Below are 26,399 nucleotides of genomic sequence, written 5' to 3' on the forward strand. Positions count from 1 at the left end.
CTTACTGAAACTTATAAAAATTGTTATTGGAATAAAGAATGAACTGAAATGACAAATATTAAAAATTACAATTATTTATTATTATTTTATACAACAGTTGGAACTTTTACATTTCATAAATGAAGTACATTTCCATAGAATTGATGAATTGAACATCAGCATGCCAGAGTATTACTTCATCGTAAAATGTTTTAGGATTTGTAGTAATATTTATAATACATTTTCATATCTTTTAAAAAAAATTAAAAGATATGAAAATTTATAATACATTTTTCATATCTTTTAATTTTTTTTAATTTGATTAAATGTACAATTTAGCAGCATATTTTATTATTATACAGGCACCTCCATGGAGTCCAAACACTCGTCGTGGGAGTTCCAGTCTATCCACACAATCTATTAATCTTGAACCCATTAACAGACAAAGCACTCACAATTGAGCAAAAAATCTAGTCCTCACATTCCTACTGACCACACCTTTATTCAACTTTCAGGTTACATATATACACAGCTGGGATGATTCCTTGTTCTTGTCTCTCTAGTGTTAAATTGTGAATGAAGAATTTTGTGATTTATTAATACTTCATTCATGATTTAACATATATTGTATTTCCTGAGCACTAAGTTTGCTCCTATGTAAATTGTAAATTAAACACTTGGGTCAAAACTGTATAACTGAGAGGAGACCTCCACATAGCCTTTAAAGGAATGCGGAGAACCGACCAGGGCTTCTGACCTAATGTCCAATCCTTACCTTCTCGTGGTGCACCCTGTTGGGTATCTACCTGGATACTGAACGAACGAGGATGGGCTGACAATTTGGGATTTAGCCAACCAAATTCTAATTCTTATTGGCTTAAATCAAATTACAAAATGATGGTACAACATGACAAAATTTCATGCTGGCTGGGGTGTCGCCCGGTTAAACAAGGCCCCCCCCCCCCATTGTTTTCACCAGGGAACCAGGGTGAACAGCAAAAAGTCAGCCACTGGAACAAATCCTGAAACACACCCCAACTCAACATCACCAGAGTTAAAGATCGGTACTATCAACATAAGAAGCCTGAATTGCAAAGAAATGGAGCTAGCGGAGGAATTAGATAAGTACCAGATCGACATATTAGGGGTGACTGAAACAAAAAAGACAAAAACTGGTGAGATCTTTCTGAGCAATAAATACACAATGTTATATTCAGGCAATGACAATCAAGGAAAAGAAGGGGTATCCATAGTATTCAACACAAAATACGAGGCTCATCTTCTTGAATGGCAGGCAGTGTCAAGTAGAGTGATTTGGGCAAATACCGGAATGGGGAACTGGACAACGAGACTTATTTGTGCCTATGGTCCCACAGAAGGCTCTACTAAGGTTAGAAGTGGAGGAATTTTTTGAGGCTCTAGAGAAAGCTACTGACATAATGAAAAAGGAAAAGTTGGTCCTTGTTGGGGATTTAAATAGCAGAGAGTAGGAAGTGATTGTCAGACATACAAAAATGTTTTGGGAAAATTTGGAGAAAAGAGCAAAGCTAATAATAATGGCAAATACCTGTTGGATTTCTGCTCAGGACATGGACTAGTTATTACTAACACCATGTTCCAACATTGAAATGTGCACAAATTCACATGGAGAGAGAAAATTGCAGATAAGAAGTTAGTAATGATGTAAATTTTTCATGTAGTACTATCATATCATGTACACCCCTTGAGGGTACATGGCAGGAATTTGATGATGATGATGTTAAATTTTTATTGAAATAATAATTGTAATTTTTTTTAGTTATTTATTCTGCATAAATTCCTTATATAACTTGTAAATATATCCTAAATGAACTGTGATATATGTTTTTTTATTATTGTAAATGAAAGTGAAAGTAAATTTAAGCAATTCTGCTGATGAGATTTGATTGGTCACTGTCAAGGAAACAGAGTTATTTTTAGTTAGTGCGTGATTAGAGCATGAGTACTGTATACAAAGGGGAGAAGCAAGTTGTTATGAGCTGAACTGGTCAGAACCGGATTTTGACAGGAAAGAGGAGAACAGAGTTAATCGGAAAACGAAAATAAATATAGGGAGAGGCCTTAGAGAGAACATAGAGTGCGGTAATGAGTGACAGAGGGGGAATTTATATATGCCGTAAATCGACTAGGAAGGATCGGGAATTAATAGGCATTTCGATTTATTTCAATGGGAGTTCTGATACTACGATAAATTCCAAATGTTTAGTGGAAGAATATTGCAGAACTGAAGTTGATACAACTTGATAATTAAATCAAGTGCATCAAGATTTATGCATTTCTGTGTCTATAATTCAGTTATAGAGGAAGATTTCTTTTGAATTGTGTTGCTATAAAGTAAAAGTAACAAGAATTTCAAATGTGCCTATCCGAATTCGATGTGTAGAAGCAATCAACTAGTAAGAGTTGTCCTTTCTATAACCTGTGAAGCTATAACAGTTATAGCTTCACAGGTTATAGAAAGTTAAATATCTCCATCTGATATATTTTGACCTTAGCTGTTGTGTTGTGTCAATTAATGGTCGGATGTTAGATGTACAGAAGTACTTTCCCCTCTAAATAATAAGTGTTATGTTGTTCTATTGAGTGTTAGCTGACTGAGAAAGAATACAGTGTAGCCTGTCATAAGATTAATTATAGTAACATTTGGAAGGTTTAAACTTTTAAGAACTATTCTCAACTTGATTGACTGAGCATAAAGAACTGAAAAGTGAATGTTTGATAGTTAATGGATTGTAATTATTCTGATTACCTTAAACTGAGCTAATGTATTTATGATTTAATTCATCTAATTGGATAGAGAGATCTATGTGAAAGAAATACTAATGCTTTAGGAATTAAGAAATGTTAACATTAGTCATAATCCTCAAACCTAGTCGAGAGGTTACTAATATCTGAATATGAATTTTTGTAATTGTTCAATTTGATAACCTTTTGCAGATAGTTATACTTGGAAGTATATGTTGTACTATGCCACATTAAATGTTTTCTTTTGTTGAGTTAAACTTGGTGTTTGCCTGATTTTCTTTCATTGCACCACTCATAAAATTAATCGGACCTTTGCAGAAGTCTTAAGTGCTATTGATAACCTCTGCCTAAAATAAGGTGATAATATAAATATAGTTGATGATTGATACTTCTATATTATTTAGACTAATCTCAATATAGGGTGGAGCAGTATAATATAAATTTCCTTATATTCAGATGAGCATCAATCAACAACTAACGAAGAAGAACGGAATTTAAAGAAGTAAGGATAAGTTTAACAAACCAACATAATTGGAAAAGTCAGTTAGGTAGGATGTTCCAACACTAGCCAAGTGCTGAAACATTTCCCCTGCATCTATCTTATAAAATCATTTTAAACAACTTAAATGTTCCTATTATATCCTGCATCTATCTTATAAAATCATTTTAAACAACTTAAATGTTCCTATTATATCCCCTCTTTTTCTCCTATCAACCAACTTCTGCAATCCACACACCTTCAATCTATCCTCATAGGGATCATTCCACTGGCCACTCACCATCTTGGTCACTTGCCTCTGAATCCTGTCCACTGCTTCCTTATTCCCAAGAAACCCAGGGGACCAGATTTGAGCACAGTAATCCAGAAAATTAAAGTTTAGAGGACATATTGCTAAGGTAGCCTAAGTTACTTGGTTATTGAAGAACACATTAACAAGTAGAGATAAGGAAGTTGTTATTCCTCTTTATATGGACGTATCAAGGCCTTATAAAGAGGAATAACAACTTCCTTATCTCTACTTGTTAATGTGTTCTTCGATAACCAAGTAACCTTAGGCTACCTTAGCAATATGTCCTCTAAACTTTAATTTTCTGTCTACCACTACCCCTATATCACTAGCTTCATCTATTTCCTGGAGTACAGTGCCATCAATGTGATACACAACTTGTAATCTGTTTATCCCAAAATGCATAACTTTACAATTATTCACATTAAACTGCCACCCATTATCTTTTGCTCATACTGACAGCCTATTTAAATCATTCTGCAAGCTCTCCACATCACCTTAATTAACTATTACTCTAACTAATTTCACATAATCAGCAAACAACTGAATATTTCCTATATCATTTATGTACAAATTAAACCTTTTTTGAAGAATCAAATTCCAAACTTTCATTCCTGAAGAGCCTGAACATAATTCTTAAATGCGATCCTGATGTTCTTAATAAAAAAAACACAATATAATGGAGAAATAAACATAAAACATGTAGAACGTGAAGTTTTGGAGAGGCTAAATCGATCATTTATAAATTTGCTAGTGATAAGTTATTTACTACCTGTGGTTCAGACATGACATAAATTTGATGCTATATGTTATGGTAAAAGTATTAGTTTATTAGTTACTGTAAAATAAGTAGCAGTTATGTATTAACAAAAAAAAAAAAAAAAAAAAAACATTAATTCGTTTATAATTAGAATTTCCCATACCTTTTAGCATGGGTAATCCATTGTTCTCATTCAAGTTTGGATGATGCAACAGGGCTTTGGAACTTTCTCCTCAAACAGGCACACATTCTTAAAAACTACTTCTATCAACTAACTTAATGTCCTGTCAGAGGATTCTGCATTCACATTTAGTATTAACATCATGGACCAGTCTGGATTTCTGTGATTCACTGTAGCTTTACAGTTCACTAATCTTTTCTCTTCAACAGTGGCTTAGACCAGAATTAGTTATTTATACTCACATGATATTTATTATACCTTGGGTAAAGAAAGGGGAGCTTGTTTGGCTTTGATTTGTAGTTAAAAAAACAAACAAACTGGAAAGTTGTTTAAAGGTTGTGGACATCTGGAATTATTCACTGTGATAACTTGCTTGGAAATATTGGACACAACGAATTGGAACCTTTTCTCAACAGCAACATAATTGTGGTAGGAAATGTATAATTTTCTGTTTTTATTTTTCAGTTGATATTGTGGGGGGGGGGGTTGTGCTCATTTTGCTGCATCTAGAGAATAATGGTGTGGAATTCTTGTTGTATAGCTAAGTCATTGAAACAAAGGATGGGTACTGCCAAGTGGTTTTTACAGCTGAAAAGGATGAGTTGATTCTTCCACACATATCTACCTTTGAAGATAAGTATGGGATATATGGAGATGACAGGGATGACTTCAGCAGTTCAGGTAAGTAAAATGTCTAGGAAAAGGAATGCAGTAAACTCTTACTATAGTGAACTTGAAGAGACCATGGAAAATGACAGTATTCTTAAGATTATAAATCATAAAATTCTTGATAAAAGATCAACAGGAATACCAAGAATAAGATGGATATATTCCATTAGTCAAGATAGCAACATCACATTGCAATGTCCAAACTGGAGAAGTAAGGTTCTGGACAGACAGGGAGACAGGGTTGGAGGCAACATATCCAGGAGGTAATGGCTTATTTGGGTGATGAAGTGTTAGACAGAAGAGATGCTTATAATATAGTGACTTTTCTGAATTTTGCTAAAAGCATTTGATAGCATGCCATATGATAAATATATTGAAATTGAGCAGGATCAGTGGATAAGTCAGTTGATAGCTTAGTTATAGGAATGGTCGACTGATAGGTGCCAACAAGTTATTTATTTATTGGAAGTACAATACCCCAACGACAAGTTGAGATAAGAGTTCTGTTCTAGGACCACTGTTATTTTAATTTTTATATCAGTTATACACCCTCTGTCCAAAAAGAAACCAAATTTTTGATAGAAAATAAAGCACAGGCCAATTATAATTATTCAAATCATTTATTTCAATCAACATACTCCCTCTCATCTTCGATACAGCATTTGGCATGGTCAATTAATTCATTAAATGAGTTTTTTATATCGGTTTTTGGGATACTGTTGAGGGTCGTGGTTACTGCCACTTGAACGTTTTCAATGGCGTCGTATCGCTTTCCTTTCATAGGCAAATGAAGTAGGGGGAAGAGAAAGAAGTCACAGGGTGCTAAATCAGGTGAATATAGTGAGCGATCCAACACACAAACTTGGTTTTTGCTCAAAAACTGTCACAATGTTCGAATGATGAGATGATGCATTATTGTGCAAAAGTGACCAGTTGCCTGCATCACGATGTTCATGCCGTACGTGACAAATTCTCACTATCAATTGCTTCAAAACTTCGAGATAAAACTCACCATTGACCGTTTGGCTAGGCAGAATGAATTCTTTGTGAATAATGCCCTTGGAATTGTAGAAACAAATCAGCATTGTCTTTACTTTTGACTTCTCCAAGCGACTTATTTTTGGATGCCTCTCTTCTAGTGGTCTCCACTCAACACTGGTGGTTTGTTTCGGGCTCATACTCAAAATGCCACGTTTTGTCACCAGTAACGATTGTTTCAAGGAAGTTTGAGTCCTTACAAGCAGTTTTAATGAGCTCCTTGCAGTGTTCAATTCGATACATTTTTTTGGTCTTCGGTCAACTTGTGGGGAACAAATCACGAATTCAATTTACGAAGGCCCAAACTCTCAGTCAAAGTTGTACACAGTTGATTTTGGAATCCCCTTTTCATCGTCCTCAAGCATCTCATGGCCACTTTGAAATCGCTTAAACCATTCATAAACTTGACTACGGGATAAGCATTCATCACCGTATGCTTTTTGGAGCATTTGATGTATTTCGGTAAAACTTTTACCAAGTTTAACACAAAAGTCAATCACAGCTCTCTGTTTGAAACTCATTTTCCGACCGTTTGTCAAAACACACTGTCACTCTTGGCACTATAACTCGGCTTCTAATGAAACAAATGTCATAAACAGTTGACACAACACTAATGAAGGTTGCTGCTTTCGACAACAAAAAGATGCAACAGGTGGCGCCACTAGTTTCTTTTATTTTCAAAAAGCTTGTTTTGTTTTTGGACAGAGAGTGTATAGTTCAGGTTTTGAGGAGAAATATTCAGTTGTTTGCTGATGATGCTACATTGAGAAGAGCAATGTCAAGAATTCTAATGTCACGTTATTGCAAAAGGACTTGAATAGGTTAGTGTATTGGGCTGAAGAATGAAGGTGTCACTTCATTGTTGCTATGTGTAAAGTTATACACTTTATCCAGACAAGATGGAATAAAGTTTTTTTCATATTGGAGAAACTTTGTTCCAGGAAGTACGAGGTGATTGATATGGAGATTTTGGTAATTAGGGAACCAAAGTTCAAGATACATTCCAAAAGTTGTGAATGTTACCAAGAAAATTGCTGATACAATGCACACAACCCTGTTGACCTGTAGAGATAAAAATGAGAATAGTTCAACTATACAGTTTAAACACTAATAAGGTGACATTTGGATTTCTGTACACAGAGCTGGTAATATAGGCAATATAAAAACATCAATGTGCAGAGGAGAATAACTATGACTACCTTAGGACCAGAATGTTGAGTATGAGGATAGATTAAGGGGATATGTCTACAGAGCTTGGTAGATGGATGGAGAAGAGGTGATATGATAAAAATAAGTTAGTGAGAGGAGACTATCAAATTGACTCCTCTCAGAAAATTATTGCACATGATAATAGATGAAAGCAAAAGTAATTTTCACTTTCCGACAAATATTTGAGAAATCATCGGATATATGACATAGATCTGCACTTAAATTTTGTAGATCTGGAAAAGTCATATGACAGGGTGCCCAGAGAAAAGCTTTTCAAAACACTATAATTATATGGGATAAATGGTACATTATAAAGAGCAATACATAGTCTGTATTTAGGTTGTAAGTAAGCAGTTAGGAAATGCAGGAAGATGATTTGATGTAAAATTAGGAGTAAGACAAGGATTCACATCATCTCCACTCTTACTTATCATCTATATGGATCTCATTATAAAAAAAGTGGCATTAAACCTGATATTAAAATTGGAGATATCAAACTTAGCTCTTTGTTTTATGCAGATAATCAGTCATGAAAATCAGCAACAAAAAGATGAAGACTATAAAAATAGGCGAGAACTTTCAGCTTCATTCTCAATGGTGAACCTATAGAACAAGTAAAATATTTCAGCTATTTAGGCATGGTTTTTATTGAAGATGGGAAATTAAATTTGGGAATATGCAAAGCTGGTATTGTGGAGGAGCAAGTTGAATAAATGTATATGGAATAAAGAAATTAGCCAAAACGGCAAACTATCAGTACACAAGACTGTGTTCAAACCAGTTTTAAGTTATGGATCTAAGAGTTGGATTAGAAATAAAACACATGATCAGAAACTAGTGACCACAGAAATGAGATTTCTGAGAAACATTAGGGGCGTGAACAGATGGCATCAATGGCAGAATCATATTAAAAATGAAGATATTAAAAAGGAACTTGGCATTGTTAGCATTCAAGAATGTGTGAGCAGAGCTAATCTATGGTAGTATGGCCATATAAATGGAATGGATGAGGAAAGATTAGCAGAAGAGGTGTTTGATGGCAGGAAAAAGACCAAGAAGAAGAAGACCAAAGTCTAGGAGGATTGACTCAGGAGTGCTTTAGAAGCACAAGAAGTGATGTGACAGTATTAGTGCTCACAAGTTATAGACTAATTTGGATAAAAATTGTTGATAAGAGATTAATAATAATATCAACTTAATTATGTAGTGCTGTAGTGTAAGTTTATGAAACTCTCATTTAAACCTTATATGCTTTGTTTCTTTGTTGTAAATTGTGGGGCCAGAAGAAAAATTTTTAATTTACAAAAAGAATCCAAATATATATAAACATAAATTCAACATAATTAACTACGCAAGCACCACTATATACTTCAGATCACAACACAGGTCACTCTTTTTATGCTGCTATCTTCAATTAACCCAACAGTTATTATCCTTTGTGGACAAAACCTCATTAATTTTAATTTCTTGTTTCTTACAAAATTTTCTCTTGAATTCATCAAGGAGTGGAAACCACAGACTACTCCTTCCTATATAACACAATAAAAGCTCCTTCCTATATGTCAGCGATCTAAGTCAAATTCATTCTGCATTCTAAAATCACACACAAAAAAAAATGAAATCTTGCCTCCATCCAAACCTGTTAAAACTTCACTTTCTTTATGAAAGTTGCTCCATTGAATAAATTTCTTAAAAACTTAATAAAGCAGTTAATCTTCTCAACAGTTTTATCACTTCAGAAGAAATTTACCCTTTTATGTGAGAGATTCTTAAGAAATAACTAAAACCCTATCAATAGTTCGAAATCACTTTTCAGACTGAGAATCAAAACCTTAAATAAAAAAACAAATTTGACTGTGTTTTTGTGTGAACTGGCATGCAATAGTTCAGTTTTCACTGTATAAATCAATTGGATTAATTACTACAGTAAACTTCACCTATCTATTTTAACGGACTTCCTCTCTATCTTCCATTTCTGACTTCTAATTTCTGTTAAGTCTTCATATTATATCAGGAATTTGATGATGATGATAATATATTACAGAATATGATAGTACTACATGAAAAATTACATCATTACTAACTTCCTATCTATCTACAATTTAACTCCAAATCAGTATTACTTGTCAAGACTCCAATATTATCAGATCTTATATTTCTATCTTCTAAGACACTTTTTACTGTATCTATCCACATATATCTTGGTCTTTCTCCTGTCAACCTGGCAGAGAACACTTGTTTTGTTAATCTGTCCTCTTCCATTCTGTTTAAGTGACCATACCACCTGAGATTTGCCTTCCTGGATGCTGACAATGTCAGGTTCTTTCCTAATATCCTTATTTTTAATATGATATTGTCATTGATGCCATCTGTTCATGCCCCTAATCTTTCTCAGGACTCTCATATCTGCGATTTCTCTAGTCTTTGGTCAAGTGTTTTACTTCTCACCCAGCTCTTAGATCCATAAGTTAAAATTGGGTTGAATACTTTCTTGTATACAGCTAATTTAGTGTTTTGGCTAATTTCTCTCTTATTCCATATAAATTTATTCAGTTGATTTCCTACCATACTGGCATTGTTGATTTTATTGTCTATTTTCATATTTAATTTACCATCTTCACTAAAAATTGTGCCTTAAGTAGCTGAAATGTTTTACTTGTTCTATAGGTTCTTATTATTAGCTTTGCTCTTTTCTCCAAATTTTACCAATATATTTTTGTATGTCTGACAATCATTTCCTACTCTACTATTTAGATCACCAACAAGGACTAACTTTTCCTTTTTCATTGTGTCATTTGCTTTCTCTAAAGCATCAAAAAATTCCTCCACTTCTACCTTAGTAGAACCTTCTGTGGGACCATAGGCACAAATAAGTCTCATTGTCCAGTTTCCCATTCTCATATTTGGCCACATATCTCTACTTGAGCCTGCCTGTCATTCAAGAAGATTTGTCTAGTATTTAGTGTTGAATACTATGGCTACTCCTTCTTTTCCTTCATATATTAAAGACACAGAAACTCTACATCTTGCTGTAGTTTCATTTTTTATACTCAGCAATATCTGTTATTGGTTTTTACTCTGCACATGTTCAGAAATATTGTAGAGCAACTTCTGCTGCAGTGTACCATTGTGCGCTGCCATTGCTGGTTATAGCATTGTACTTGAAAGGCAATAAAGTTCCATTTCACAATGCATGAAAGTTATTTAATTATAATTTTGAAATGAAACAAGTAGAATTTATAAGATTTCTTTGTTTTACAATGTTTTATGCACTCAGGTAAGGCCATCTAATTATTCCTGCAATGTGAATTACTGCAGTCACTTTGGCTTTCTCTGATAAGTAATACAGACTGTATCAACATTTTGACATCTGATAGCTCATACAAAATTATACTTCTGTTTTAATATCTAATCTAAATAAATTTATTTTATATCTAAGCAAAACTTCAATAGCTAAACAAATACCACATTATCACTTTAATTATTTTATTATTATTATTATTATTATTTTTAATTTGTAAGATATGTGAAATTCAATACAGATATCCTGCAAAATAGCTATTTTTGTTTCTTTTCATTTCAAGCACATCAGCATAGTGTGAAGGTATGTAGTTCATAGGAAAGAAGGAACCTGTTTATGTTATTTGAATAGTTAGTGATCATAATAAAGGCTAAAGAGAGAGAGAGATCTGATCTTACAAGGAAATCTGGAAGTTATTAAAGGAGAAGTAGTGTGGTCTTTCTGGCATGAAAAAGACTGCAAGAACATGGCAAGGAGCATAGTAAATACTCTCTCCCTCCACATTTTTAATGTGAATGCCACCTACGAAAGGTTGTAAATCTAAATGCATAGTACATTACTGTGGGTTGGCTAAGGATTCACTGATATGGAAACCTACATTTGAGACTAAACATAGTATTCTTTCAAGTCTCTTCTGTTCCTCTAATAAGCATAGATATTTTATAAAAAGACTTTTAAATATCTCTGCTCATAATGGGATGCTAACCCATACAGCCTTCATTAAGTAAAATTATGGAAACTGCTGCTATGTTGGAGTCATTTTTTTCAATAAGCTTCAACATGGCCTGAGTGTAAAGTTGGAGTTTGCCTATAGCCACTTGCAATATGTAATTTTTTTGGCAGGGTGGGGAAGGAGATGGGATTTGATGGAAGAAAAGAGGATAAAAACCATTGAGATAATCCCATTTGTTTTGTTTGAGGAGAGCTGATGTCCATAGTATATATGAAAAACTGGTTAAGAAAAGATTGATGATATTGGGCAAGTGGAGAGGATAACCTGGTATTTTGGTTGTTTGTGCAGGATAATTAGTAAATACCTCAACATTTCTTCCTTCTTGATCATTGGAATTAAAATAAGGAAGATGATTTGTTTTGTCAATATTGAAGTCCCCAAGGAAGAGGACCTCATTGTTTGTGTACGAATATTTAGTTGGCAGGAAATCTAACCATAACATAGATAATCAGAATGGTTGGAGTAGTTATCCAAATCTAGAGAATAATAGAAATAACTAATAAATACAATTGAAATGGAGAAAGGAAAGTTTGAATCAGAGCAGATTGAAAAGGGAGGATGTAGCATTCTCTAACATGGGATGTGATATCTGACAAATGCACATGTCCTCCCACTCGCTCTTTTAATGAATGGAATTATGAAGAGCAGTTTGGAAAGTTGAGCTGGACAGTGGTTGTGGATATCAGAGCAGTTCTATTGGAAATAACAGGTCAGATGTAGATATGCATGAGTGGTAGTAGTGGTGCACATTGTGCTGAAGTCATGAACATTGAAGTGAATGTGGATTTTTTTTTCTTTTTCGAGTGGTTTTTGTTCTATTTTATGTTTTTTGTTTGGATTTTTTATTTATTTATTTGATATCGTTTTCTAAGGAGATTATTTTGATCCACAGTATTATTGAAGTTATTTTTGATTGCTTGCATGTTTGAGTGTCAGCAAGAAAGATGAAGGTGTTGTGAGAAGTGAAGATTCCTAGACATTCCCACACAGAGACAATCAGTCTCCTGTTTTTTTGTATGGCTTTAACAGTATTCCCCTACATACCACTGTACTTGAGCACGCTGTAGGCATAACCTGACATATTAAGTGGCAAAAGATTACACAGTCCAACACAATTTTTGCTGACTTTTATATGTGTTTTTTACTAATTTGGGTGCGCTGATTTCAAATATCAAACCCATTTTTCTCACGTCAGGTTTTTCCTCTATGGCGTTTTCTTTTTGCTAATTTGTAAGTTTTTGATAGTTTTAAGGAGGCAGTACTATTTAGAGAATCAAAAAAAAATCGAATTTTTTTAATTTAATATTATTTTCTGAAAGTATGTACTTTTAAAAATCTGTTCCTAACTTTTTATCAAGAAATTCGAAAAATTCCTGAAGATATAGCCTATTATTCAAAGCGGTGAGGAGATCAGAATCGGAGCGCTCACCACTCTCGCTTGTTAGTAAATGAATAAATGCGTAAGAACCTGCAATGGCACGTACTGGCGCTTTGCATGTAAGAGAGGCTGATAATTAGATACATAACTACTTAACAATATTCATTAAAAATTACAAGAATATTTATAAAAAAATAACAATTTTACTTACACATGAGTTTCAGGGAATAAATTTTTGTTTGTAGCAATTTCTGCTGTGTGTTCTGTTTTGGCAATCCCTTTGAATACTCCAACAGTAGTCGGCCATCATGTGAGAATCCTATCTTCCTTGGTACCGATTTTCCATAGTTTTTAAGTCTTGATGAAATCTTTCGCCTTGTTCATCGCTTACAGCACCTAAATTCTTGGGAAATCTATCAAGATGACTGTATAGGAAATAAAGCTTTATGCTCATGTTGCAACCTAGGTGCTGGAAATTTTCAAGCATTGTTTTCACTAGATCTTTGTAATTGCACGCTTTTTTGTTTCCAAGAAAATTATTCGCAACCATCGTAAATGAAGTCCAGGCCTCTTTCTCAATTTCGTTCATAGAATTGATGAAATTTGGATCTCTCATTAAAGTTCTAATTTGCGGTCCAAATACACCGGCTTTAATTTTTTCATAACTAAGTCGTGGAAATTTTTCACATATGTATTGGAAACAGTCACCTTGTAAATCTAAAGCTTTAACATACTGCTTCATAAGACCTAGTTTGATGTGTAGAGGTTGAAAAATGATTTTTTCTCTGTCGATTAAAGGTTGATTTATAACATTCTGTTCTCCAACATTTAAGGATATTCTAAGAGGCCAATGTTTCTGACTCCAGTGTTGGTTTCTAGCTTGACTATCCCAGAAGCATAGAAAACACGGAAACTTTGTATATCCTCTTTGAAAGCCAAGTAAATAGTTCACCATTTTAAGATCCACACAGATGATCCAGTTATGGTCTGTATATTTTAATAACTTCAGAAACTTTTTAATGTCCTCATATGTTTCCTTTAAGTGGACTGAATAGCCAATAGGAATTGAGCCATATACATTCCCATTGTGTAGTAAGACACACTTGAGACTTCTGCTTGAACTGTCGATAAATAAACGCCACTCATTTGGATGATATTGTACAACACTCATTTCAGTTAGTAAACCTGACACATTGTTACAGTAAACAAACCCACACTCGTGTTTAAAATATTGTACAAGATTACTTTCCCTGCTACGATAAAAAGTTATCTTCATATCTTGCTCCAGTAAGTTTTTTTCATTTAATCTTGAAGCTAACAATTCCGATGATTCCTTTGATAGGCCCAAATCTCTTACTAAGTCAGTCATTCAATTCTGCTTGAGTAAAACGTTGCGGTCCAGAACTAGAAATTAAATTTTCATTGTCTAAATCAACATCCGGGTCTTGCTCCTCAAGAACATCTGGCATATCCCGATCATGCTCGTTCTCAAGTAAAGGATGTCCTTTATAAATTGGAACGGCTATTTCATTGGAATGAGCAACTGGCTGAATTGCTGAGTCGAGATTTGGATACACAATTTTTTTCTCATTCTTCTTATTATAACCAGAAGTCTGAACTAAACAAAAATAGCAATCATCTATGTGATTTTTCGGTTCATTCCAAATCATTGGAATGCCAAAAGCTAATTTTTGGCATTTTCCCTTGCTCCACTGTCGTAAATTTTCTACACATGGCTTACACACTTTATTTGGAGCCCATGACTTGTCCTGATCTGCAATTTTTACGTCAAAGTATGCAAAGTACACTTTCTTAATGAAATCAGTGATATTTGTCCTTTGACTGGGAACAGTAAAGCTGCCACAAATGTAGCAGATATTGACACAATTTCGAGTAGCAGTAGACATGATGTATTTTCTTCACTGCCGACTAACATGCAATTAACAAGACAAAAAAACCAGAGACTTTATTGAAACGTTATAAGTGCTCATCATACTTTCACGATCGATTAATGATTGACTGATTTCGATCGTTCTTTGTCTGCTATGACGCATATAGCATTCATTTGTTTTAGGCAGTTGTCATCGCCTACTTTTCATCACCTAAATGTATTAGGTCGGTTATCGGCCTCTCTCGCATCCAAAGCGCCAGTACGTGCCGTTGCAGGTTCTTATGCATTTATTCGTTTACTAACAAGCGAGAGCGGTGAGTGCTCCAATTCTGATCTGCACACCGCTTTGATTAATAGGCTATATCTTCGGGAATTTTTCGAATTTCTTGATAAAAAGTTAGGAACAGATTTTTCAAAGTACATACTTTCAGAAAATAATATTAAATTAAAAAATCGATTTTTTTGATCCTCTAAATAGTACAGCCTCCTTAAAACTATCAAAAACTTACAAATTAGCAAAAAGAAAATGCCATAGAGGAAAAACCTGACGTGATAGAGAAAAATGGGTTTGATATTTGAAATCAGCGCACCCAAATTAGTAAAAAACAAGTGTCAGATCATAATCAGCAGAAAAAAAATTTTTTTTTGTTGGCCAGTGTTATTTGCTAGCTGGTCAAGAAGCCTCCTTAGGCATTACTGTCAGGTTTGTTATGATCCTTAAAGCTATGATTTGTACCCACTTGTAAGAAGAGATGGGGGGGGGGGAAACAGAAACTGGAGACCAAACATGATCACAATAGTAATGGGGCATCCGCCTAGTCATCGCCTAGGTGGATGCCCCACTATAAAGCTCAAGTATTACAGACAGTAAACTGTCTGTAATACTTGAACTTTTTCATATTTCTCAGAATTTCATAATATACTGTATTTCTTGCATCTATCCCATCGGGACCATATGTGATGTCACTGGAATTTTGTATTGTAGTACACAGAAAGAATTACAAGATCTTTAGGAGAAATGTCTATAGATTACAAATTGGATACTGCATTTGTTGATTAATGCTAGCTTAATGTATAAACTAGCTTTAACTGTGATAAAATAATGAATATAACTTGTCAATGGTTATGGAAGGCAAGAGCATAGTGGAATACTTATGAAAGAGATGCAAAGACATCTCTTTCATAAGTATTTCAAAGTAAAAGTTATAAGCTGGTGTATGATCTGTGTAATAAAAGGAGTACATGGATGTGAAATTAGGTCTGGATAAAGTTATTACAAACAATTAAATATGAATAATTTGTTTTTAATAGAGAGGAAAAATGATAAAACTATTTAACTGCATCAAGGATCATTAATGTTAGATTTAGGACTATGAGGATTATATAAGTTATGATCGAAAGATTATTTTTGCAATCAAAACTATTATATTCTTGAAAAGTAGATGAAATTAAAAAAAAATGAAGTGACCGAAGTGTTTTTTGTGGAGAAGAGGTAGTGCTGTATATTCTCTGGGTTGCATCTGTTCTTCCATGATAATATAGAAAAATGACAACTCATCTTGCTGTAGCACAGCAACAGTTTTGCATGAGATAGGGAGACTATCTGGTTAACTGGTTTTTTGTGCATTCCTCATATTAAGACTTAGGCCTGCTGTGAGTAGTTCCTTAACAGTCAAGGTTGGTTTTGCTGCTTAAATCATTATTGCCTTTTCTCTCTATTTGCAGAAATATCAGAACAAACTATTTTGTGATAGTGGATGAAAGCACTAATGAGCAATACAATCCCATAAGCATGGAAAATATCATCAAATTAGAAAAAGCAAGATTTACTCAGCTGTGAATACCATACCTATGAAGTCTGCATAAGATAGCCATAGAACAAGATAATAATGAACTGTTGTAAACAGTTCAAAGACCAAATTGCTTTGACCCTTTGCAAGATGTGAAAAGGTCATGTGATGTTTTTGGAATGCTCTCTAATGCTTGACTGCCTTAATTTTGAAAGATTTCTTTAGGAATTCCATTTGTTTATCTCTTATTGCTGTCAGAGATTAAATTAAAACTATTGATCTCTTGAAATCAATATTTTTTTTTCTTTAAGATTATAGACCTAAAATTTAAAATAAAAGTAAGCAAACTACATGTACTTACATTTTGTAGTTTGGGAGATGTTAACCCCCAGTAATTGTAAAATTATTTGGAAATGTTTTGGAATGTGCATAATACCAGATTAGCATCAACTATTTAATTGGAAAATAAAGATTAAGGTATACTGATACAAAATGCATGTTGTAAGTCTGCTAGTGGCAGAGTTTTGCAAGGGAGCGTTTGCTGACATATATCATGTAAGATTCCCACCCTATTATTTTTGCATGCTGTTATACTGTCATTGATATTTGGGATAATCAACAGTTATAATTATGATACTTTAGGTTGAGAAATTGCATTGGATTAAAAGAATTGCTGAATAGTCATAGCTAGATATAGGAGTATACTTCCACATATGATTGTAAGAAATTCAGAGAATGAAAAGGAATTTCAATCCTTTCCTCTTTCTGAGGATACAGTGTACATCCTCTTCATAGCTGGAATACTGACAAAAAATGGGACTGAGCTTGCCAAGTTGTATTCTTCATTGGCTTAACCACATATACAATATGATGGCATAACATAATCAAATGTTTAGATTATGTTATGCCATGATTGCCTAGGTTGTGTCCAGTTACACACAGTTCCCTGCTTGGTTTTTGTCAGTGAACCAAGGAATAAATAATAAAAAGTTAGCTAATGGAATGACCTCAAACTCAACAGAATCAAGATTGGCAGTATTAGCATAAGAAGTTATCATTAGAAAAGATGCGAGTTTGTCTGAGGATATAAACAAAATACTATTTTGACAAAATCGATGTTATCAAGATTACTAAACTAGATGACATACTTCTAATAATAACTATAAGATGATTTGTTCAGATAGGCAATTCAAAGAAAGAGTAGCTAGAGAACACTAAATATGAACAAGTCAATTTCAGTGAAATGATGTGAACAAATTTCAAATAGAAAATTAGAAAATGCATCTACTTTATGCCCTGATGTTATTACCCTTGATATTAGTGAACAAGTAAAGGAATTTTATCATTAGAGAGGACAGTTGACATAAAAAATAAAAACAAATTGCTTCTTGATGGACAGAAACTGTAGAGTAGGAAATGGAAAATGAATCCCATAGAGAAATATTTTTGGAACATTCAGAGAAAAGGACAGGGCTAATAATAATGGTAACTGCCTTTTAGATTTCTGTTATGTATAATTCACATGGAAAGAACACAATAAAATTCTTGCTGAGTGTATTATTGATGATATCTTTGCTAGTATACAAAAGATAAAAGTATACAGGGAGATTTGAAATAGAAATCAATATTACCTTTTAGTTTAGAGCAGGATAAAACTGAGCATAATGTTGAAAAGAATATACTATAACTATTCCTCTCCTATATTTAAATGGTCTTATCACCTTAGATTAGTTCAGCTTGCATTCTTGAGTGCTAATAGCATCAAGTTCTTTTTGATAGTCTTCATTTATTCAGCATTGATATTATTTGGTCACTATTTCTGTATGCCCGTTTGCATCTTATGTATAAATTATTCATTCTAAAAGGTTTGTAGATTGCCATTTAAAAGAATAAAATTGATTAAAATAAATTACCATGCTTAACATTTCAGCCTCCATGTTATAGTCTTCAGGATTATGTACAGCTATACAATCTTATAACATACTGACAAGTAAACTTGAAGAATTATGGTCTTAAAGTTTCCCAGTCAATGGGATGAGCCTGTCTCTTTGTGTTGCTGTTTTTAGTTTTTCCTATTTAATCCTAATATGATAATCATCATAGAGCTCTCTATACAGAAGACAGCTAAACCTGTTAAGATAGTCTCGATAGCAGCTGAATTAGTTTTAAGAATATTTGAGATAAGTTGATGTCCTAAATGTGTTTATAATAGATTCATGTTAGAACTAGTTTTGAAAATTTTATGGCTAGAGTTTGTTGATTGAGCTGTCCAGGCAGTTTTCATGATGAAATTAAAATAATTTACAGCAATGGATGAAGATATGCATAAGGTGGAAATTTGAGGACTAGTAGTTGAAAGATGCTTTGTATGAACCTCAAGTCCTGAATTATCAGACACAGAGTTAATGCTTTTTTTTTAAGAATTGAAGAAAACAAGACACTGTATACAGTGATAAATATATTGTAAAGTTCTGGAGTTGTGTTGGCTGGAATTTTGTGATTTATGTGGCATTGGTAAAATATTATTTAGTGTATGGCATAATAAAGACACATGACATTGGTAAAAAATGAGTGTGGGATAGCATTCTGTTTCTGTTTAACTAAAAGTTGGTTCTCTTGTCATTCAATCCTGTGATTTGTATCAGTTGCTTTCAGGGCATCAGTGTGAGATGTTTTTTGTGTTCCACTTACCTGATTAGGATTTGTACTACTATTCCAGAGTGCAACATCTATACAGACTACAGAATCCTTTCAGTGGGCTAACAGAAGAAAGGAGATTTTAGAATTGAAGAAAATTCCTAAGTTTTTTTTTTTTTTTTTTTCAGGGGATTAGAGTTTAAAGCTACTCTGAGATTTGTACTTCAGTAATACAATCTTGGAGTGATTTTTTTATTTTTTCTGAAATCCCCTTGTTTATATGGAATTACTATTGCAAAATTATAGTTTCTTTTGTTTGGGTTGTTATGTAATATTTCTTAGTTTTTTTTTTTCTTCATTGAAACTGTTATTAATGGTATTTTTGATGCAAAGAGTCATCTTTAAGGGATTGCTCATTGGTGCATGTATAGATGAGGCCCTTCTTTTTTAAGGATTCTAATTGCAGCAAGTTTATTGATGTGGTGAGTTTACATGTATGATGTATGGTCGACACGTGCTGTAGCAAAAATCCCCAACCAAAGTCCCATTGGCACAATGCTATTCTAAAGGGAATTCACCATAGCAAATGATCCAGTAAAAATGTGTATGTGTGTGTGTGTGGAGGAGAGGGGATGCATCACCAAATCACCCTGATGGGTGCTAAACAAGTAATCATCATTGGTGACTTTATCCAAGCATTGATTGGGTAGCAGTGAAATCGCATGAGAAGACTGGAACCGAATTTATTGATCTGTTGCAAGGCAACTTAAGAATCGTATTATAGAAGGAACTCAAGGTTAAAGAGTATTAGACCTGATTATAGCATTGGGGGGAGGGGGGGGAATTGCAGTTAAAGAAGTGACAGTGATCATGTTGTACTTACCTGGGAAATGGCTAGGCATATAGATTTTCCATTTAGAAAAGATTATATGTTGAATTCCAAAGCCAGAAATTATGACAAACTTATGAGAATACTAGCTTTGGTCTCATGTATTAGTTCTAGATGGAAAGGATATTAGCAGTGTATGGAAAGAAATATTATCTCATTGATGTAGTATTGGAATGTCTCTCTAGAATTTGGAGAATAAATAGAAAAGAGTGAAATGAATGTTCAGTATTATTAAGTAGGATATTCTTAAGAAAAAGGTTATGTGGAAAGAATACCATGTGCATAAGGATGGCATCATTTATAAAAAAAAAGGAGCAGGCTGAAAGAGTTACAAGCAGTGGTGAGCTATGGAAATTTTAACAAAGGGCTCACATCATCGAGCAAAAAAAAGCCGTATTTCACACAAAAAAACGTTTATTAATGCAGCTTGTGTACAAATGCAAATCAAAAAGTATGAGGGGACAATCAACCTGTAAAGGCAAATATTTCATGATCTAAACATGAAATATTTGCACACAATCATCTGTGTTAATTTATCTTACATAAGAAAAACATTTTTAACTATCAAAATATAATAAGAACAAAATCTTATCATCATCATCATCATTCATATCAAGGATTTAGGTCTAGCATGGCCTGTTCCGGCCTTAGAAGTCATCGTTGAATCGTTTAAGAGGACGTCCTGTTTTTCTTTTTCCTAATGGCTTGTACTTTAAGCTTGTTTTGGTAATCTTTCTGTTTTCATTCTTTGAACGTGTTCCATCCATTTATGTTTATATTTTTTAATTTTTTCTATTACTGGTTCTTGGTTTAATTCTTTCATAATTTCTTCGTTTCTTTTGTGATCAAATAGAGTATACTTTGCAGTTTTTCTCATAAACTTCATTTCTGCTGTTGTTAATCTTTGTTTGTCCAGATTTCGCTTTCATACATTAAGACTGATAGGGCTAATGTATTGTATACTTTTAGTCTGGTTTGTTTTTGAACTAGGTTTGGTTTAAATATAGAGTTAATTACACCTGTTATTTTTAAATATTTTGCAATTTTTACATTTATATCTTTCATTTTCATATGTGATCGTACATCCTAGGTAGTTAAATAAATTCACCTGTTCTAAGATCTTGTTATCTATTACTATTTTAGTTCTTACTGGATCTTGTCCTTTAAAGGCCATAGTTTTTGATGTTTCTGTTGATATTATCATACCATAATCTTTGAATATATCTCATTTAGATCTAAAATAGCTTTCTGTAAGTTATCTTCAGAATTTGTAATTATTATTTGGTCGTCGGCAAAGAGGAGAGTGTTTAAGTTTACTGTAGAAGAAAGTTTATTTCCTTGATGTAAATTTTTATTCCATTTAATTATTATTTCATTTAAGTAGATATTAAAAAGAGTTGCTGAGAGGGGAAATCCCTGTTGGACTCCTTGGTTTATTTCTCTCGTATATGATAGCTCGTGATTTAATCTTATTTGTATTTGATTATTTTCATATATACTTGTGATAGCTTTTAGGATATTATTTGGTATTTGTCTTTCTTTTAATATGTTAAATAATGTTTCTTTTAACTTTGTCAAATGCTTTTTCAAAGTCAATAAATGCAATATGTGTTTCTAAATTGTATTCTCTTCTTTTCTCTATTATTAATTTTAGACAAAAGGCCAGGTCTATACAGGATCGTCCTTTTCTAAATCCATTCTGTACTTCTAAAATAAAGTTTTCGGAATATTTCATTAGTTTGCTGTTTAAGATTCTGCTATATATTTTGTAACAGGAATTTAGTATTCTTATACCGCTATAGTTTTTAGGGTCATCTCTATTACTTTTTTTAAAGATAGGAATCACAATTGCTTTTTTCCATTCTATTGGGGGATACCAGTTGAATAAATTTTATTTAAAAATAATGAGTCTTTCTTTGAATCTAGTTCCTGCATATTTATATAGTTCTGAACCTAGTTTATCTTCTCCAGGTGATTTTCCGTTAGTTATTTAGTTATTTCCTTTTCATTTTTGTTAATTGTTTGCCAATTGTCTTTTTTAAAATATTTGTCTGTCCACAATTGTGTGTAGTAATTTAGAAATGCTTCTAATTTCAATTCAGTGTTTAATTTTATGTTTTCTTTGGTATCTGCATTTAAGTGTTTCAAAATTTTATATACATTGGGTTTTATTTTATATAAATCATGTTCTAAATTAGAAACAAATTTGTTCCATGATTCTCTATGTCTTTTTCTGACTTCTCTTTTAGCTATGGCTCTTATTCTTTTATATTCTATTTCATCTTCTAATCTTTTACTGTTTAACCATTTGTGATAGGCTTCTTTTTTCTTTTTGATTATTTCTTTCATTGTATCATCCCAGATCTTCTGTTTTTTTTTCCTTTTATTAAATTTTTTGGTCTTTCCTAAGCTTTCATTTGCTGCTGCATTTAGCATCGTTTTTATATTAAGCCTTTCTATTTCTATTTCTTCATTTCGTTTTATTTTGTCTAGATATTGGTTAATTCTTTGTTCATATAGCCATTGTATCTTTTATCACAAAATCTTTTATAATCGCACATATGAAATAGTCCGCATTTTTTATAAACAAAATAAATTTCTTTTGTTTGCGATAGAAATTTTTATGACAAACAATCTATAAATAATAAATAAATATTATCTAAATACAATAATATTGAATTACTTTATATTTCTCTTTTGTTTTTATACTTCAAGTGATAGTCAATGGTACCAATCAAGGGGCATTATTTTATAGTCCTATTTATTTATATGTGATTACCAAAAGTGAATTCTTGTTTGTAAAATGGTAGTAACAGTAACTATAATATTTTATTTAATAAAATCACTTTGTTAGATTACCGTATGAGTTTTTCGCTTAATATATTTCAAAAAATTATGTTGTGTTTTTTTTTACCTTTTTTTGAAAAAATAAAAAAGTAGACAAGAAGAACAAGGGGCTCGCAAATTTGAGAAAAATTTAACAAAGGACTCGGGCGAGCCCCCGCAAGTCCCTTATAGCTCACCACTGGTTACAAGTGTTGTATGGAAAGCTAAGTGAGTATGAAAAGAAACTGACTCTTCAAGCTAAAGACAACCCAAAGGAATTATTTTGTCATGTCGTAAGTAAAAGAATGAATGTAGAAGAATAATGCTACTGAATGTGTGTGGCATGTGGATAGCAGATGCAGAAGGAATTCAACTAATGAGTGTCTATCTTGCTAATAACTTTCAACCTGATATGCAACATGGAGCTCAATGTTACCACTACACTGAATGAAGAAATTGAGGAGTGTGAGGAGGTACTAGAGCTGTTGCATAAGCTGAATAAGAATTTGGCTGTAGGATGGGATGGGATGGGATGTCAGCACTGAGGCTGAATGTTCAGCTGAACTAGCTGTACTGTTGACTTGTATAATTTAAGTCTCAGCATACAAACGATTTCACAGGTAGAAAGAATGTAGAAAGTAGAAAGAATGTACAATAATTCCAATGCACAAAGAGATTTTGAAGAAGTTTGTAAGAGTTTACATAAATGGTTTGACAGAGACTCTATGCTTTTCAATGAAAAGCGTAGGTTTATCAGGAGTCATGTTTGAGTAACATGCTCATTTTCTATAATAATGCTGCAGTTAACAGGAGGAATAGATATAGCATGATGCTTTTGAACTTTACTAAGCTTTTCATAGGATATATTATAGCATGAAAGACTATTGCATAAGTTGTAGATATGAGATTGGATTATAAACTGTTAGCTTGGATAAGAGGATAACTGACTGACAAATATAAAAAAAAAGTTGTGTATTGGCGGAAAGCATTAGTCTGCAAGTTAAAAGTGACCAGTGGTATATCCCAGGGATCTCTTGGTCCTTTGTTAATCAGGAATGTGACTGATATGCAGCATTTGCAAAATTATTTCAGTTGAAATTTGAATTTTATTTGAAGGAACTGTGGGCAATCATGTATTACATTGGTGGGATTATGCTAAAAAGAAATATCAGGCTAGGGATCTTGGAGTTTTAGTAGATAGGGTGTTGAAGTTCATGACTATTATGATACAACCTTACTTGGACTATTATGCTCAGATCTGGTCTCTTGGTTTCTGAGGTGATGCAGATACTGTGGACGGGGTGCAGAGGATTGTGTTAAAGATGATATTGGGGCTGTGGAATGTAGATTATGGGGGAGAAATTCAGAATTTGTGGACTGCAGACACTAGCAAACAGGAGAAAGAGGTGGGGGTTATGTTAGAGACCTACAAACTTCTGAAAGGGTCGTACAGGATACTAGTAGATAAAATTTTTCATTTTATTGAGAGTGGACATCCATGAATATTGAGAATGAATGCATTCAAGAAAGGAGTGAGAGCTAGATTTTTCTCTCATACAGTGATGTGTGGTTGGAATGGCTTGCCCTTGGGAGGTGGTGAGGGCAAGTAGTGTGAAGAAATTGAAGAAAAAGTTATGACAGCTGGTGTGGGTAATATGTGGCTTCTCTTGATGAGCTCCTGACCCTTTGGGGTCTTTGGTAATAATAATAATAGTCAGTATAAATTTGCAACTTCATCTAATGATATTATTTTTGATTTGTTGCATTGTCATAAAGCATGTTAAATTTCAGCCACTGCAAAATGGACTGGTGCATGAAGTTCACACCCACCAACTTGTCATTGTTCATTCCCTGTTCCATTTATTAAAGATATGCATTGCAGTAATTGTGAGTCCTGGTTAATTCTATAATAAGCTTGGAGGAGCAGAAGAATAAATGGAGAATAGAGCAACAGCAGACTTGGTGTAGTTATAGTATCTTATAGTTATCTGATGTTTCTCCTTAAGTCTTAATTTTAAGAATTTGGATTTTTGATATCTTCTATGTATATAGAAGATATCCATAGAATAGTTGGAAATTAGAATAGATTTCCTTATGTAGATATGAGGAAAAATGCAACAGAGCTTCTAAATTAAATTTCTAGGTATTATGTGTATATGTAATCATATACAGTTACTTTCTCTATAGCAAGCTTGGAATTCACAAAAGTGAAAACCATTTCCACTACAGCTTCTATGGAAGATTTCTATAGTGAATTTCTTTTAGCATAACCCCACACCTATGGGACTGGTAGGAACTTTTCAGTACTTTGGTATTATGGTTTTTGCTGTGCTGAGAGCTGACTGTAATGATGTTTAATGTAGTGATCATTTACTACATCTTCTGGTGTATAAGAGAAAGGAAGAATGATGGTCATAACGAATCTAATATAAACATGAGGTTTGTTATAATTCTACTAAATTTCATTGTTTAGATAGCAGCATTCTACCTTTCTTCATATGGCCTTATTCTAAAATCATGTTACTGCAAATTGTGATAAGTTAACTGTTTCCTTCAAACAGAATTAAACTTTCATAGTAATTGTAATCATTTTAAATGAATAAAAAGCAATTGGGTAAAAGGTTTGAAAGCTGTTTGAAAGTTTGAATTTGCAAATACTGATAACACTGCATATATCAATTGTTTCGTTTACAAAAGTGCTTAAATATTAAATTAATATCCCTTATTAATATTGCTGTTGATTATAATTTCCGTATGGTATTCTGATTTCTGTCTTTTTTTTTATTTTATATAAAATATAGCAGGTTATCCTTGTATCTACTACAGGAACAACTCTTTCTCCAAGCATTCTTCAGCGTTCATTAAATGTACCTGTAGTGAAAACCATTTCCACTACAGCTTCTACTGTTACCACAAGTCAGCCAAAACTATCAATTTCTCCATCATCAGCAGTTGCCAGCACAACTTCTACATTTTCTGCTCAAGGCATAATAACTACTTCATCAGTGACATCAGTTTCATCACCTTCGATTGTAATGACAACAGGTAATAATTTTTAGCTAAAAAAAATTAAGCACATTAAAGCACCTTGAATACTTAATTTGTATAGTTTGCTATGTTGATATGCTAAACTACAGACAGAGACTTTCCATTTTCATTTTATTAAATATATATGCCTACTATTAATTTTTTCAAAATGCAAAACTTAAACTATATACACCATGTTTAGTTTTTAATGGTTTCTTTAATGTGGTGTTATAAACATATATTTAGTTAATAATTGAAACTTGTAATATATTTGGAGTATCAGTTCCTTTCCCTGTCCTTTCTCTTCACATTATGAATAATTTAATTTCTCTCTTTTGGGTAAAATCTGTATCTCATTGGAGATCTCAAAGTACACAGAAGTCTCAAATTACCGTATATGTATTTGAAGGTCATTTACTGTATTTTGGCATTATTTCCATATATATACTGCATATAGTAATAAACAATAAGTAGTTAAAAACTATTTAATTAATTTTGAATAAAATGATTTAAGTGGTT

At 33.0% G+C, this 26,399-nt stretch overlaps 1 protein-coding gene across 7 annotated transcripts in view; it reads left to right on the forward strand.

The window, feature by feature from the left end:
* The window catches only part of LOC150093229 (uncharacterized), a 307,481-nt gene that overhangs the window by 58,716 nt on the left and 222,366 nt on the right, over nt 1–26,399 (forward strand). For 6 of the 7 annotated variants that reach the window (XM_090413531.1, XM_090413528.1, XM_090413534.1 and 3 more), the window contains exon 8: nt 25,655–25,898. In XM_090413531.1, the coding sequence (XP_090269657.1) occupies nt 25,655–25,898 (244 nt within the window). The remainder of the gene's footprint in view (nt 1–25,654; nt 25,899–26,399) is intronic. The other variant, XM_090413530.1, reaches the window with a different exon arrangement.

This window comes from Typopeltis vanoorti, chromosome 24, assembly GCF_054136105.1.
Source record: "Typopeltis vanoorti isolate ZY-2024b chromosome 24, IOZ_Tvanoo_1.0, whole genome shotgun sequence".
In the NCBI taxonomy this organism is placed as follows: domain Eukaryota; kingdom Metazoa; phylum Arthropoda; class Arachnida; order Uropygi; family Thelyphonidae; genus Typopeltis; species Typopeltis vanoorti.